Raw genomic sequence first — 17564 nt, 5'->3', positions numbered from 1 at the left:
TTGTTTGAATATGCATTACTATTTAATGCGCGTGGTGGATGTCACAACAAGCTAGCTAGCAATGAATATACTAATATTTTCTAACCTGCCACCTGCAATTAGTTCCCAATCTTACTGACTAATTAATTAGTCATTTTATGATCATGATCTTGCCAAAATATAAAGGTTCCTTTAACAATTCAAAATTTTCAATTCAAATGTCCCGAAAAAATAGTTCCATATTTTTATTTTCATCCATCCGTCCATCCAAATTAGTCTACGTACATTTATTTTTCTTTCTCCTATTTTACCGACATATTCTCTTTCGTTTTCCTACTTTACCCGTTTACCCAATTGAACTCAGTTTTTTTTTCCTACTTTACCCAATTGAACTCAGTTTTTATATTAGGTTCACTTCACCAATAATAAACTTGGTAAATTAAGCATTTAAATACCGTAACCTTGGAGTTTTCAAAAGTCTTTCGTGACTATTATTAGCACATAGAATTAAAGAAACTATTGTCTTTATGTGAATCAGAGTATAGAAATAACACATAGTCAACTGAACTGGCCAGTTTACAGTTAGCACTAGCTTTTGTTGTTCTTTTTTTTGAGGGATGTCTTGTGTCTTTATTTTATAGACCGGTTGCCGTTTTTAATATAATATGCAACGTATCTAGATGTAAAGTATTGGCCCTGGCCTGCGCCACCCAAATTTTATGAAATTATAAATTGGTGTAGCAAATCTATCCATTTAAAACTGCAACTAACTAATATAAAAAATAAATGATCAAGGGTTTTGGTGTTTTGTTTAATGAGTTGGAAAATGATTTGAAAAAGAAGTCAACTTTTGGAAGCGCGTAGAATCAATAATGTTAGTCAAAATATCAAGAGAGTGTATTAGGAGTATATAATACTACTAATAATTATGCACTTGGCAACATACACAGTCAGAAGATAAGATTTAAGTAAAATAGAAAAACGAAAGCTCAAAGCTGCATAATTTATTTATATAGTTACTAAAAGAAAGATTGGGAGGAGGTTTTTGTTTACTTACTTGATGATTAATTATATAATATGTTACATTGTTTTATAGGCATAGAATATGCATCTATATGATAAACCTAGATTCAGGGATCCTATTCTATTTTTGGTAACAAATCAATTTACAATCAATTACATTATTCTCGGTATCTTCCAACACTCCCCCCAAGTTAAGTGATGAGATTTCCAATACTTAACTTGTCCAATACTTCTCTGAACGACTTCGAGTTCACAGCTTTGGTCAATATGTCAGCCAACTGATCTTCTGACTTGACAAATGGCAACTCGACAACTTTGGCTTCAATGTTCTTCTTTATAAAATGTCAATCCACCTCCACATGTTTGGTTCTATCATGTTGAACTGGATTTTCCGAAATACTAATTGCAGCCTTGTTATCACAAAATAACCTGCAAGGTTGTGATGAGTGAAGATCAAGTTCTGTCATAAGTCTCTTCAGCCACAATATCTCAGTGAGACCACTCCTTATACCTCGAAACTCTGCTTCCGCACTTGATAGTGCGACCACCTTCTGTTTCTTGCTTCTCCAAGTGACAAGGTTTCCTCCTACAAAAGTGAAGTACCCTGCAGTTGATTTTCTATTATTCAGGTTCCCAGTCCAGTCTGCATCAGTGAACCCATGTACCTCTAAGTGACCGTGTTTTTCAAATAGTACTCCATGGTCTGCCGTCCCTTTCAAGTACCGAACAATTCTTATAACTGCTTCCCAATGATCTTCCTGCGATGAGTGCATGAACTGGCTGACAACACCTACCGCGTATGCTATATCTGGACGAGTGTGTGAAAGATAGATGAGCTTTCCTACCAATCTCTGATATCTCCCCCTGTCAGTAAGCTTTGCTCCTTCACGTATCTGCAATCCATGATTCTGTACCATTGAAGTGTCGGCAGGCTTGCAGTCTATCATCCCAACTTCCGCAAGCAAATCGAGCACATACTTCTTCTGATTGATGAAGATTCCTCGGTTTGACCTTAGAATTTCAATGCCCAAGAAATACTTGAGAAGGCCTAAGTCCTTCATCTCGAACTATGTGAACAAGTTCTTCCTTAATTCACCTATCTCGTCTTCATTGTCCCCTGTGATAATCATGTCGTCAACATAAATAATGAGACACGTAATTTTTCCATCCTTCTTCTTGAGAAACAATGTATGATCAGAATTACTATGCTTGTATCCATATTTCTTCATCACTTCAGTAAATCGTCCGAACCATGCTCTCGGGGATTGCTTCAGCCCATACAATGTTCTTTTCAGCTCGCATACTTCACCAGGCTGAAACTCTTCAGTGAACCCAGGAGGAGGAACCATAAACACGGGTTTTGGCAGTTCACCATGTAGGAATGCATTTGTGACATCAAACTGGTGGAGAGGCCAGTCTTTGTTTGCTGCAATTGAGAATAGTACTCGTACAGTATTTATCTTTGCCACTGGGAGAAAGTCTCGGCATAATCGACTCCATATGTTTGGGTATATCCCTTTGCCACTAGTCGAGCCTTATATCGATCAATTGAACCATCTGGTCTTCGTTTGATAGTAAACACCCATCTACATCCCACGGCCTTGACTCCTTCTGGCAGCTTTCCCTTCACCCAAGTGTTGTTTCTCATCAAGGCTTTCATTTCTATAAACATAGCTTCTCTCCAATGCTTATGTTTCATTGCTTCTTTGGCAGTCTACGGAATCTCCTCATCTTCATATAACGCAGCCTCAAACGCTCGGGCCATTTTCGTCAGATTTCCTTGGACAAAATTTGCCACTCCATATCTGCTTTTTGCCCCAGTCTTCTCAGGGGAGTATCTTTTTGGAGGAATACCCCGAGTACTCCGGTGAGGAAGGACATATCTCCTCGTATCACCATCTATAGCATTCTCCTCAATCTTTGCATTGTTAGTATCAACTGTAGTATTTTCTTCAGAGAATGGTTCCGGACATACCTCAGATATTGGTTGAGGAGGGTCAGGAGAGCGCGGTTGAGATGACTCTGGGGAGGCCTGCTCGGCGACAGTGACGACTATCTCTGGTGGATCCTAAATCGAAGGGCTTGGAGGTGGCACAAACCAACTTAGACAGTCCCCATGATTATTTATAGGGTCACTCTCAGGTATTTTCTCCCCCTGACTGCGAAGGTGGTGAGTGTAAAAGAACTCGGTCTCTAGAAAATTGCAGTTTATAGTGGTGATGACTTTCCCAGTACTCGGATCTAAACACCTATAACCCTTCTGGCTGACCCCATACCCCACAAAAACACATTTGGTTGCACATGGGGAAAACTTGGTTCTCTCATGTTTTGGGATATGGACGTAAATAGTACACCCAAAGACTTTCGGTGACATGCTAAGGGTTTCTGGTATTTTGGCTTGTTGGGAAAGGATGTCAAGAGGGGTGTTTGTTTTCAGGATTTTGGTAGGCGGTCTATTTATCAGGTATACAGAGATTGCAACTGCTTCAGGCCAAAGGAAATTTGGGACGTTGGACTCAATCATGAGGGCACGGGTAACTTCCATATAATGGTTCGGTTTTTTCTCTCAGCAACCCCATTTTGTTCAGGCGTATAAGCATAGGATGTTTGGTGAAGAAGACCTTTTTCCCTAAAGAATTCTGACATGGTGTTATTAACAAATTCCCTCCCATTATCTGAGCAAAGGATTTTTATGGTGGTGTGGAACTGAGTTTGTATCATTTGAAAAAACAGGATGAATTTGTCAATGACTTCTGATTTATGTTTCAAAAAATAGATCCAGGTCATTCTTGTGCAATCATCAATGAATGTCACAAAATATCTAAACTCATTACCCCCAATAACAGGTACAGGACCCCACACATTGGCATGCACTAAATCAAATATGAATTTCATACGAGTATCTAAAGGTTTAAAAGATTGTCTGTGGCTCTTGGCCATAACACATGTCTCACAGGAAAAATCTCTAGGCAAAGAAAAATTAGGAAACAAAAGTTTAAAATATCTAGGAGAAGGATGTCCTAGTCTTCTGTGCCACAGCCAAGCCTCTACTTTCATGGACCCGTGAGCCAGCATCGCACTGCCATGTTGAGCTACCCCATCCACGCAGTAGAGTCCTTAGTTCTCAGTGGCACGCCCAACGATCCTCCTCGTCCGAATATCCTGTAAGATACAAAAATTTGGATGCATTAGGAGTGTACAATTCAATTCTCGTGTCACATGACTCACTGACATTAGTCTCTGAGATAAAGCTAGTAACAAACAAACAATTTGATAGTTGAAGAGTAGGAGAAATTTCTATGATTCCAGCCCCAACGACCATAATTAATTCCCCATTTGCGGTTCTAATGTAGATTTTAGTCACTTCCCCAAAATCACTAAAATCAGATCTTTCTGGAGTCATAGTATCTGTGGCACCACAATAAAAAATCTAACCGTTCCTATCAACATTATCGGTATTTTGCACAGAAAAAGCAGCAGAAATATTATTCAGAGGTGCAAATCGGTTATGTGTTGAAATATGGTCGATAGTTGGGGTTATTTTGGATTTTTGTATATTCATGGGGGGGGTTTCATAATTATGCATATATGGGGATTCAAATTTAGGAGGCTGGGGTATAAAATTGGAATTAGGACAAGTTTGGACCAGAATGAAAATAACTAAAATGTTTAGGGTTTGATCTAGGATCAAACCCGTTACCTCCTATGTAGGCGCCGCTACTCCATTTTTGCGATTCGGTCGCTCCAGTTCGCTCCACAAAATTTCGACCCGAACCCCGCCGCTACCGCCGCCCCACCACTCTCTCCGGTGTTTTCTCGATGGGAGATCTGGTTCAACCCTCATATTGCTCCGTCTCTGTGTTGAATTTGGGCATTACTCTGCCTCTGCCCCGTCTCACTGATTCCGACGACGGCAAGCTTCGTCTGAGCCCATGCTTTCTGCTTTTCATCCCACCACTCCGGGAATTCAACACGGAGGAAGCAGGTATCTCTCGTGTGCTTGTTCTTCCCGCAGTGTGAACACCAAAGCTTGCTCATGTCTATTTTTCCTCCGGTTTGGTGACTGGTTCCGATAGGTGGCGGTCGCGGCGGTCCTCTGTTGGTCGGTCGGTCTCTCTGTGCCCTGAATCCATAGCCAATTTCTCCCGATGATGCATCGGCGCTACCAACGCCGGAGTCTTCGGTGGTTTTAGGGGATGCCGGTGGCATGATTTTTAATCGAGTCGCCTCCCTCTGGACCCTTCTGTAAGCCTCTTCGACTGAGGGATAGGGCTCGTCCTTGAGGATGTCCCATCGGATTGTATCGTATTCTGGATTTAGCTCTGTGAGGAATTTGAACAACCTTGTCGTGTTTGAGAACTCCCTGAATTGCTTGACTCCCTTGTCACAGCAGTCGACCGGCTGTTTTCGACACCGATCCACATTAATCCACAGTCCGTGGATTCGCCAGTAGTAGGTTTCAAGATCCAAGTTCCCTTGCCTGAGTGCAATAGCATTATCCTCCATATCGTATATGAGATAAGGATCCCTCTTGCCCTCAAACGTTACGGCGAGATTATCCCATATAGCTTTCGAGGTTTGGTGATGGGCGAAGTCTGTGATTATGTCGTTTTCGATGTTGTCGACGATCCACGAAAACACCACGAGATCAGTTTCCTCCCAATCGGTATATCCGTGACTTTCTGGTTCCGGTGGCTGGTCTTTGATGTGAGAGTATCCTCCTCGGCTTCCTATCGCGACCTTCATCAGTCGCGCCCATAAAGAATAGTTCTGTCCATTCAATTTGAATGCAACAGTCACATTCTTATTTGTCTTCAACTTTGAAGGTTTAATTTTGGGTTTGGTATCTCCTTCTGAATCTGAATCCGACATGTTTTGTGTGCAGGGATTGTTTTTCTGGTAGGGATTGGTTTTTCTGATTTGATTTTGGCCTCTTGACCGGATTGGTATGAACTCGGCTATGATGAAGTTTTTCTAAGCCGGATCTTTCTGCTCTGACGCCATGAAAGAAAGATTGGGAGGATATTTTTGTTTATTTACTTGATGATTAATCATACAATATGTTACGTTGTTTTATAGGCATAGAATATGCATCTATATTATAAACCTATATCAGTGAGATCTTATTCTATCTTTAGTAACAAATCAATTTACAATCAATCTCATAATTCTCTGTATCTTTCAACCGTTACTACTACTATTCTTTCTCCTAGAACCTTCTCCCATAGTCAACACTTGCAACACATAATAAAGGCAACTTTGAAAAATTTGCGGATAATGAAGGTGGAGTGAAAACCTATGTAGCAGGATGCAATCATGAGATCACACCACTAGATTTTAGATTAGGTTTGAATCCACACGTTGTGGTTGATATTCATCCTGAATATAAACTGAAATAGTCCTATTAAATATTTCAGGTAAAACTTTTTTTTTCTTATAAAATTTAGAACTTATTTTACATCCCCTCATAGACTATACATATATAGTTTGAAATAAATTGATCCATCAAATACTTTAGGACAAACTCATCAAAACTTGTTGTCTCTTTGCCATTAAATATCTAAGTTTATTAGTACATCATAATCTTGAATTTCAACAAACTCCAACTAACTTTATTAGTAAAATCTGGACTATCCTAATTGAAATCTACAGTTCAGAATAAGCTCACTATTGCATACAGAGGCAATGATGGTGCATGTGAATTGATGTGGGGATGGAGAAAGTTGAGTTGACAATGGTGGTATGGGGATAAAATATTGGGTGGTTAGAGAAGAGTACAAATAGCATTTCTAACACGTACATTGTACTTATCTACTTCACCTTTTTGAATAATAATATTGATTTATACTTAGTCAACTCCCCCAAACCAATATCCAACGCATGCAGCAATTATGAACAATTTGATTCATATACTCTCAAACAGATTTAATATTGATTAAGATTTAATCACTATAAGAAAAGATTTTTGTCAAGGATGGACCAGTCACGTGATACTCGAACACACTCATTAGGTTAGAAAAGATTTTATTTAAACATCTCTAAATTTGTATACAATATATACGTTCTCAAGTAAGAATGAATTGTCCTCAAGTATCCTTTGAGAATTAAACGTTTATACATGATCAGATTGATTATTAATGTATATTGATATATATTCATTATTTAAGCTGCATATATGATCTTATTTTGTCCAATTACAAAAAATATCTCCAAGCAGTGGCGAACCCAGTAAGAGGTGGGGAAGGGCTTAAGCCCCTCCCAAGAGTTCCATTTACTTGATATTTTTACTTTTAAATTTTTTGAAAATTCTGAAAATCATCATAAGCCCTCACTAAAATATTGTTTTAGACGCCTAAATGATCAATGTTGAAAGATAAGGAGGGGCTGAACTAAAGTAATGTAAAGTATCGAAAATTACAGAGTTGAAAAATGCAGCAACAATGACTACCGTGTGGTTAATGAAGAAGAAAACGTTTTAAAATAAATATTAATAATATTATATTACTCCTATTAGTAAAGTACCTTGTAAAATGTGTAATGTGTTAAAATGTTGACAGCTGTTCACTTATATGCTCTCATAGTATCATTTCAAAACATTTTGTTAAATAAATTGCTGCTTTAGAGGTTGTAAACAAAATTTTAAATGAATATCAACCAATAGAAAATCTAATTATAGGGTTTCACGACAAAAATCATCATACAAAATATAATTTTAATTTTCTTTCCACGTAATCTATGTAAATTCAATAATTTAAAAGTATTGGACTAGTTTTATATAAAATGTTTATGTATATTTATTATCGTTGTGTTTTCAATTTTTCATATGACATGGAGCAGTATTATTATATATGTAGCGAAAAGATACTACAACCTTGGTCCGCCATTAGGAGTCTCATTTCTTGGCGTCACGGATTTAAGAAGTGTTAAGAAAAGTGGGTGGAAAAAAGTTAGTGGAATATAGGTCTCACTTGTATATATTAGTTTTAAATGAAATATGAGTTAAATGAGTTAGTGAAAGGTGGGGCTCTATTACCATTTATGGTAAAAGTGAACCACGGCTCCTGTTCGCGTACTGACTAAAATTGAAAAACGAGACTCCTATTTGCGGACGGAGAGAGTATTTTATTAGGATAAAATCACTAAGTACAGCCCCTACCAATTAAATTTCTTGCGTCCGCCACTGTCTCCAAGTAACTTGTTACATATCTTACGAATTATAAATGGAGTAGTAGTGACGTTCAATAATTTTAGACGAAGTATAACTTTTATTTGCATGCCTTGGAAAAAACCTTGCCAACTTAGCAATTCAGATTTAAAAAAAACATGCATCTCGATAAGAAATTAATTATACCATTTAACAAAAGTATAGTAGTACTCCCTTCGTACCAAAGTAGTGAAATTATTTTACTATTTTGGTGTGTTCCATAGTAATGAAGTCATTTTCATTTTTAGTAAAAGTCAACACAGTTCTTCTCACCTACTTTGTTCTCTCTTACTTTATTATCTCTACTTTTTTCATTTCCTACATTATTCTTTATTTACTTAATTCACTTAACATAAATTTTTCTTAAATCGTTTGTCGAAAAGAAACGCTTCCACTATTGTGGAACAGAAGAGGGAGTATGTGATTAAAAAACTTACATGACATGTGCAATAGAAAAATGTTACCCACAAAATGTATCTGGCACTCGTCATCAGAGGCTGAATCTTCAAATTTAATTAAAGGAGGATAATAAAGAAGAAAACGCCTCTTCTGTTTTACGAAGAACTATTGGTTTCTCCTACCATGGAAAGGGACAAAAAGCACCATACATATCATAATATATTCAAGTCAACTTGTATTTTAATATAACAATCGTTCAAAAAATATAGTTTTGATAATATATAATTATATTTTAATGTAAAAAATTAATAAAGTAAGAAAAATAGTGAAAAAAAATGTAACTAAAGTAGTATATGTAAATGGAAAATGGACTCAATCTCTTTAAAGAAGAAGAAATTGCCACCAATAAAAAGAAATTAATTTCGGTGGATGGTCCAAAATAGAAAAACAAGACTAATTGTTATAAACGGAGGTAGTATATCAAAAAATTAAGAAACATTTCCTCTAAATAATTTTTTATTTTTTTGAGTTTGAATACTCACCCATTTACCGATTTCCATTAAATATCTCATATTATTTTATTTTGATAATATGTAATAAATGTTGAGTACATTTCATTTTACTATTTTTAATAAATGAACCTCATATTTTACTATCGCATTTTACTCTCAGTCATTAGAAAATTAATATTTAATTTTTCTAAGTTTTTTCCAGTCATTTCACTCACTCCTTTCTTTTATAAAGTCAAACCAAATACGGGACATTTTATTGAGACCAAATGGAGTAAGAATTAAATACGCATTTGTCGATTTTAATTATTACGAGAGGGGTTGGAAGGTGGTGGGGGATATTAAACTGTTTTTGACCAAAAAAATTTACATAGGCATATATGTGCACTCTTACAAGTTGCAGAATAAAAATCATGGCTATCATATAAAAACAGAGAGAGTTTGAAGAAAAGAAGATCAACATGAGTCCTCCTCCTTCAATCTTGCTTGTGTATTCACTATTTGTTCTTCAGGTAAAACATATCAACAATCCAATAATAGCAATGTTTGTGACACAAACAGAATTACTAATAGATGTCATATTTTCAGTGTCTCCAAACAACACAAGGGCAGCTGCATCTGCACCATGGCAGCCACTGGAACAACCATCTTCGATCAAGAACCGATGATTCCGGAATGAAAAGGCATGAACCCGAACTGAAGGTGTTCTTCCATTACAAGGACCTCAAAACTGGCAACAAAATGGAGATCTACTTCCCCACAAGAGACCCTTCCACCTCTCCCCATCTCCTCTCCAAACACGAATCCGACTCCATCCCTTTCTCCTCCTCTCAACTCCCTCACATCCTCCGCCTCCTCTCCTTCCCCGAGGGATCCAAACAGGCCAACGCCATGACAGACACGCTCCACCACTGCGAGCTCCCTCCTATCAAAGGCGAGGCCAAGTTCTGCGCCACGTCTCTTGAGTCCATGTTCGACTCCCTTCACAAGATCTTCGGCCTGAGCTCCAAATTCAGAGTCCTCACCACCACTTACCTCTCTAACTCGATATCACCTCTTCAGAACTACACTATATCTGAACCTCCGGTGGAGATATCAGCACCCAAGATTGTAGGGTGCCACACGCTGCCTTATCCGTATGCAGTTTTCTACTGTCACGGCCAAGAAAGCGATAACAAGGTGTACAAGGTTGTGGTGGAAGGGGAGGACGGAGGGAGAGTGGAGGCAGCTGCTATGTGCCACATGGATACCTCACAATGGGATCCTAGTCACAACGCCTTCCGTGCTCTTGGAAGCGTCCCTGGTGCTTCCCCCGTGTGCCATTTCTTCCCCTCGGACAACCTTGTTTGGCTTCCAGTTACCTAGGACAGGAACATCACATCAGGTGTTACATAAGTATGTATGGTGCGTGCAATAACCTCAGTCTGGTCTAGGACCATTCAAGGAATGTATGGTTTGTACGAGTGTGTTTTAAATACCTCTGTAGAAATTAATCAACAGAAACTTGTACCTAAACATTACGTATTTTTTACTAGATAGTTTTGTGAAGAATCGTGAATTTGGAATTCTTAATCACGAAGATTTTATTGAAGTTTTGATGAAATACACCAATACCACCACGCCCATTTCTTGTTTAAAAGACCCATTCATTGGAAACTAAAACCAAACTACATCAAATAAATCACATCATTCTTCATTTGTATTTCAAAAGACAAATAAGAGAAGATGCAATATGTTATCTGAGAATAGCTGGAGAGTGAATCAACTCTTAAATATTGGAGCTAGTTTCCATTCCCCTGCTAACAGGGTTCCTAATAAGTAACTCCAGCAAAAACAATCTCGAATTTCTTCTCCAATCCCTTCTTGTCTTGTTATAGTCTGTTACAGAGGAATCACATTCAATCAATAAAGTTATCACAAGCATAATGGTGAGGGAACCAGCTGAAATTCACATCTCTTACCCTGTTTTCCAGAACCAGGAATGGCATGGGAGTGGACTTGTTGTAGAGACGGAAGATGGTTTCAATACTTCCAACTGTTAAGAAAGAAAGAGGTAAATTGAGGATTTGGGAGATGGCTCGGCAGGGTGGGAGTCTCCGAGGAGGTCGGTGAATCGGACGGCGAGGTGCAGATGGACAGTGGGCCCAATCCTTTCGTTCTGTTTATCTTAATGGGCCGTTATTTTGGTACTAGCCTATATGAAAGTAAATACCCATTTAATTATCAAACTTAAAGTGTATGTCACAATTTAAGATCTTTGTCCTCAATTTTATTGAACCAAAACTTTAAATCATGATGTTGTTAAAATAAACATTTCAATTCTGAAGAATAAGAATCATTGGAGTAAAAAAAACTACTAAATTAATTGTTGTGTTAATATCACTATGTGTCGTAATTTCATATTATATGCAAAATTTCTAAAAATATATACAAGAAGAAAAATAATTGTATTAAAATTAAAGGTAGCCGATTTGGACATGAATAAATTAACATTAATAATTAATATTTCTCTACTAAAATAGTTTTGAATAATTTTTTTCATACTGATTACTTTTAGATAGGCATGTTATGGCTATAAATGGATCGAAAAATCAATTAACCATTGTGGACTTTTATAAATCCAGAAATCGGAATCGGGCCACAGTTAGTGTATGAATCAAAATGAATCAAAGAACCTGAGTTTTTCATTTAATTTTAATTCAAATCTATTTAGATAATTTAAAATATTCAATACCTAAAAAATGAACTCCACACTATAATTCAATTTTATTAATTGAATACACGACTATAAGAAGAGAACTTGGGTATAAAATTGGTTAACAAAATTTTTATTTGTTTTAAATGAATGTTAAACTTATAGTACTTTATCATTTTTATTCTACGTGACCATTAAAATACTTTAAATGTACTTAATAATCTACTTACATATCTTACAATATTTAAAATAAATTAAATAGATAATCAAATCTATCTATCTATACATGAGAGATGTTCTCCTGCGCGACTCTCGTGAGCGGCTGTGAGCGCCTCTTCTACCCACGTAGGCTAGTTTCAAGGACGGAGCCAGAAAATTATTGTCGAAGGGGCAAAAATATAAACATTCAAAATTTTGTTTAGAGAAGCTCTAATTTTTGTTCGATTGACCGCTATAAAACCTTGGTTTTTTCTGCATGTTTTATTATCTAAGGAAAAGAATCCATCTTTTCTATTATCTTGGTTTCTGACTGCATTTTATCATATTAGATGGGGCAATTATATATTTTATTATAAAATATAGAGGGGCAATTTAGTACTTAATTAATAAATTAATATAATTTGCTATATAAATTTACGTGTATGTGGGAAATTCGAAGTGGGGCATTTGCCCCTTCTCATTAGTTTCCTGATTTTTAGCGTGAAGTGGATTTTACTAGGGGTGGGTTGGTACGGTATACCAGACTGACCGTGTCATACCGCATACCGTACCAAAATTACGGTATGTCAAAATTCCATACCGATACCGTACCGAATTTTCGGTATACCAGAAATTCGGTATGATAATTTTTTATACCGTTACCATACCGTAATAACGGTATGCGGTATGGTAACGGTATACCGTAAAAAACCTATTGTATCCAAAATATTTATAAATGTAATATATATATATATATATATATATATATATATATATATATATATATATATATATATATATATATATATATATATATATATATGGATGTATTCATTTCCTTTTCTCATATTTCCTCTTATTTCCTTCTTGATCTTAGCCGTTGATTTCCTGTATCCAATGGCCTAAATTAGTGTGTATAATCATTTAATTTAATGATTAAAAAAACGAAAAGGGCTGAATTAGTAATCAATAATTTGGTTGGTTATGGCAACTTCCTAAATTTACTCTAACTCAATCTTCACGGTTATTATTCCTTGCCAAACGCCACTGGCGTGAATTTCTCCATTACATCTGTGCTTTATGAGAGGCAGCGACGGGGAACAGGGGTTGATGTGACGTCGGCTCTGGGCTGGATCGCGCACAGCCACGGCGGGAGGAAAACAGCAATATCCATTCAACGGCGACCCTAGTGGCGGCAGCGGTGGCTAATCAACAGCGATGATGGAGAGTCGCGGCTGCGCGAATCACAGCGGCGATGAGAGAAGAAGATAGGCGGAGAGCTGAGCTTTCGAGCTCGGCGACGGTGACGACGGAGTACAGATCGGAGGGCAGAGAAAGCAAGGTTGGGAACAGGGGCAGTAGCTGCGCGAAGGACAGCAGCCGCGCAACAGTTCAGCGACGGAACGCCGACGAATGAGGGAGAGCAGACCTAGACAATGGCTGACGGCGACGGAGAATTTTCTAAGAGAGAGGGAGCGCTGCGTGAAAGGAGATGCGATACTTTGTTGAATTCTGATCTGTAGAGTATAATGCGCAGTTTAGTTTCTGTAATGCATTATATGTGATATGTAATGAACATTTATCTTGACCCGATTAATTTAACTTATGCAGTGTTTCGATATTTGGTTCATGTTTCTTGTTTTCCCTAAGAGTTTAACAAGCCTAGGGGCTAGGGTGTAGTACGTTCTAAGTCTAAATAACGTTGTCCAAATACACGAGCTGCAGTAATTCATCTGGGGTCGCACATTCATAGCGCGTAGGTTTTTTTTTACTGATATACATAATGTACATATTATATAGTATAATGCGCATTTTAGTTTCTGTAATGCATTATTTGTGATATGTAATGAACATTTATCCTCATCCGTTTAATTTAAGTTGTGCCGTGTTTCTATGTTTGGTTCACGTTTCTTATTTTCCCTAAGGGTTTAACAAGCCTAGGGGCTACGGTGTAGTACGTTCTAAGTCTACATAACGTTGTCAAAATACACGAGCTGCAGTAATTCGTCTGGGGTTGCACATTCATAGCGCGTAGACATTTTTAAAACAGATGTACGTAATGTACATTTTTTGTAGAGTATAATGCGTAGTTTAGTTTCTGTGATGCATGTTTTGTGATTTGTAATTCACATTTATCCTGCCCCGTTTAATTTAAGTTGGGCGTGTTTAGATGTTTGGCGCACGTTTCTTGTTTTCCCTAAGGGTTTAACAAGCCCAGAGGCTAGGGTCTAGTATGTACACATTAATAACAACGTTAACAAAGACCATTAGTTTGATTTATAAAACTAGTGTTTATTTATAATCGCGGATATGCACTCATTTTTACTGATTTACATAATGTACATATTATGTAAGAGACGAGGGCCCTTTCTTCCTCTACGGCTCTTCGGCGCTCACCCTGATCTCCAGCTGTACTTGGGCCACCTCGGCCAATCTATCCCTGAATCTTTTCGCAAGTGCTACCGGAATTACATTGTCGATCGCTTCGTCGATGTCGAGTCTTAGCTGCTTCTCTGATATGGCACAAACAACATAAAACATTAGAAAATTATCATTAAAACAGAATACAACATGATATGCGCACTTTGAATCTTCACTGAGTTGATTAACCCATATACAAAATACATCTCATAATGCCTAATATACTCCAAATAATGACAATAACCTGCTACATAATGCACTGCCTAAACCAAATAATGCACATATGTAACCTTCACTGAGTTGATTAACCCGTATACACAATATCTCTCATAATGCATAATGTACTGCACATAATGACAATTAGATAATACATAATGCACTGCCTAAACCAAATAATGTCCATATGTAACCTTGACTGAGTTAATTAACCCATATACACAAAATCCTCATGCATAATGTACTGCACATAATGACAATTAGATACTACATAATGCACTGCCTAAACCAAATAATGCACTGCCTAAACCAAATAATGCACATATGTAATCTTCACTGTGTTGATTAACCCATATACACAATATTTCTTATAATGCATAATATACTGCACATAATGACAATTAGATACTACATAATGCACTGTCTAAACCAAATAATGCACATATGTAATCTTCACTGAGTTGATTAACTCATATACACAATATCTCTCATAATGCATAATATACTGCACATAATGACAATTACTTACTACATAATGCAATGTCTAAACCAATTAATGCACATATGTAATCTTCACTACGTTGATTAACCCATACACACAATACCTCTAATAATGCATAATATATTCAGATAACGACAATTAACAGCTACATAATGCACTACCTAAACCAAATAATGCACATACGTATCTTCCAATAACCACAAATAATACCATGAATAATGCTTAATATACTGAACATAATGCATACATCATTGTACATAATGCCCAGTCCAGTTTAAATAATGCACATAATTTTTTTTTTTTTTGAGTTTAGTATCTAAAACAAACAATACCCTACACATGGCCCTAAAATGCATGATATACTGCAAATTATGCCAGTATACAGCTACATAATGCACTGCATATTCAAAAGACTACATGAACTGAGAGCAATGAGGATTAATACATATACCACAACAAATAATGCACCAGTCAGAACAAGTAATGCATAAAACTTGCTCCATAATGCATAAGACAAAGCAAATACCCTGTGTAATACAAAATTTGGTAACCATAGCCTATATAAATTATGCTCCAAAATGAAAACGTACATGTGTGACACACACAATGTATTAAACTGTATAAATAATGCAGCCATTACTACAAAAAAAATGCATGATTACAGTTCCACAATGCATTCAATAGATATGCACTTATGAACTCTTTCGTGTGTGTAGTCACCACACCACACAACATGGATAATGCGGATTCAACAGAGTTGCTAATATCCTTTCACACAATCGACAAATAAGATACTGAATTGTTTAAGTCCGATGCAATTTTTACCTGCGGCCTCTGATGCTTGAGAGAGCGGTCGACCCCTCTTAGTCATTTTGGATCTGCAGACACCAAAAAAAAATAAGATACCGGAATTGATGTTTATTGAACCGAACCCAATATCTACACTACAGATTCAGAGAAAAACATAAACAAAGAACAAGCTATTTCAGAAATTTCTGCACCTCCGCAACTAAAAGTTTCAATTTTAACAATTCGGGTATGCTAAATCGCGGAAAAAACATGCCCACATTCCTTTTGAAACATACCTTGTCGATAGGAGTCGGTGTTTAGGAGCAGCTGTTAACGCCGGTAGCTTGTTGTCACAGAAATTTTGGTGCACTGCTGCTATTTCTTCGAACGTTGCGGCAGGGAGTGAAAACTAGGGTTTGCGGTAGTGGAGTGGATGGAGTGGTTTTGGTTGTGTGCGTGATGAATGAGGAAAGAAGAAGAGGCTGATGTTTTCAAATCCCGTAAAATTCGCATATACCAAAATATGGCGGTTCATGTTTCCGTCAAATGTCTACATTACCCCTGTAATGCATATAACCACCATCTATAATGCAACACGGATATAGATTTGTAGAATCAATCTGATCCGTTAATGCATTAGATCTAACGGATAATATTAAGAAGAAAATAGGATCTAATAGATGAAAAGGAGATTAATGCTCCCCTATATATATATATATATATATATATATATAGTAATGATCTATGGCAAATACCCCTTAACCAAATAACTAGAGAACAAATCATAGCCACAAGATCAAAAAAATCAAGGGCTAGTATTAATTTTTGAATTTAAGGAGAAATTAGTTCCCTCAATCATAAATTTACTCCATAATAACAACGCGGGGGTATAATGGTCATTGCATAGCCATAATAACAATCTCGAAGGCATGTTTCAGCTCCAGGTGAAGGTCGGAGGAGATCTCCGGCCACTCGCCGGAGGAGGTGGAGGGGAGCACGCTGTTGGGCGACGTGGCGACGGTGGTGTCGGTGCTTGAGGAGAGTTACGGGATCAGCGCGATGATGAAGAGGATTGCTCGTCTTCGTCATCGACGGCATCGTCCTCGTTCAGTTTGAGCGGTCTGCATGAGCTGCAGTTTCTCCGGCGGAGCAGCAGCGCAGCGGAGATTGAGGTTTCCATTAAAGTAGCTTTCGCTCATTGCAAGAAATCGATGATTCATTCCTCTTTTTCATCTTCTTAATATGTGTGATATAGATGTCGAATTCGATGTTGTAGCATTCAAATTTCCTTGATTTTGTTAAGAAGGTGATGCTGCAGTTTCTTGGATGAATTCGTGTTTTCTAATTAAAAATTTAATTAATTTTGGTATCCTTTGTTTATCATAAAGAAATCTTTTTTGTGTATTTTAAATTGTTGATAAGATTGTAGATTCAAATCCAGGCTTTTTGAGTAGACTAAAATATAAAGTAGAGGGGGTCATCATGTTGATGGAGTTCCGCAGAAGCGAGTTCCAGTTGCGCGGCGCTGCTCGGTAATAAGAGGGATGTGTTTTATAAACAACAATGAAGTAAAATCATAATAAGAGTGATGTGTTTTGTAAACATGAGTGAAGTAAAATCAGAATAAGA

At 37.2% G+C, this 17564-nt stretch overlaps 1 protein-coding gene across 1 annotated transcript; it reads left to right on the top strand.

Moving 5' to 3' along the window:
* Nucleotides 1-9424: 9424 nt before the first annotated feature.
* Nucleotides 9425-10629, top strand: LOC121761020 (BURP domain protein USPL1-like). The gene is made up of 2 exons (XM_042156603.1): nt 9425-9626; nt 9703-10629. The coding sequence occupies exons 1-2, from the start codon at nt 9576-9578 to the stop codon at nt 10477-10479; spliced, it is 828 nt and encodes a 275-aa protein (XP_042012537.1). The 5' UTR covers nt 9425-9575; the 3' UTR covers nt 10480-10629.
* Nucleotides 10630-17564: the final 6935 nt, after the last annotated feature.

The sequence above is a fragment of the Salvia splendens genome, chromosome 2 (genome assembly GCF_004379255.2).
Source record: "Salvia splendens isolate huo1 chromosome 2, SspV2, whole genome shotgun sequence".
Taxonomy (NCBI): Eukaryota; Viridiplantae; Streptophyta; class Magnoliopsida; order Lamiales; family Lamiaceae; genus Salvia; species Salvia splendens.
The sequence above is the reverse complement of the archived record's forward strand: the minus strand, read 5'-3'. Positions and strand labels throughout refer to the sequence as shown.

Excerpts from the sequence above, each read along its gene's own strand:
- LOC121761020 (XM_042156603.1), top strand. The coding sequence starts at position 9,576 with ATGAGTCCTCCTCCTTCAATCTTGCTTGTGTATTCACTATTTGTTCTT. Across the intron at positions 9,627-9,702 it reads ATTCACTATTTGTTCTTCAG|TGTCTCCAAACAACACAAGG; the intron begins GTAAAACATATC and ends TCATATTTTCAG.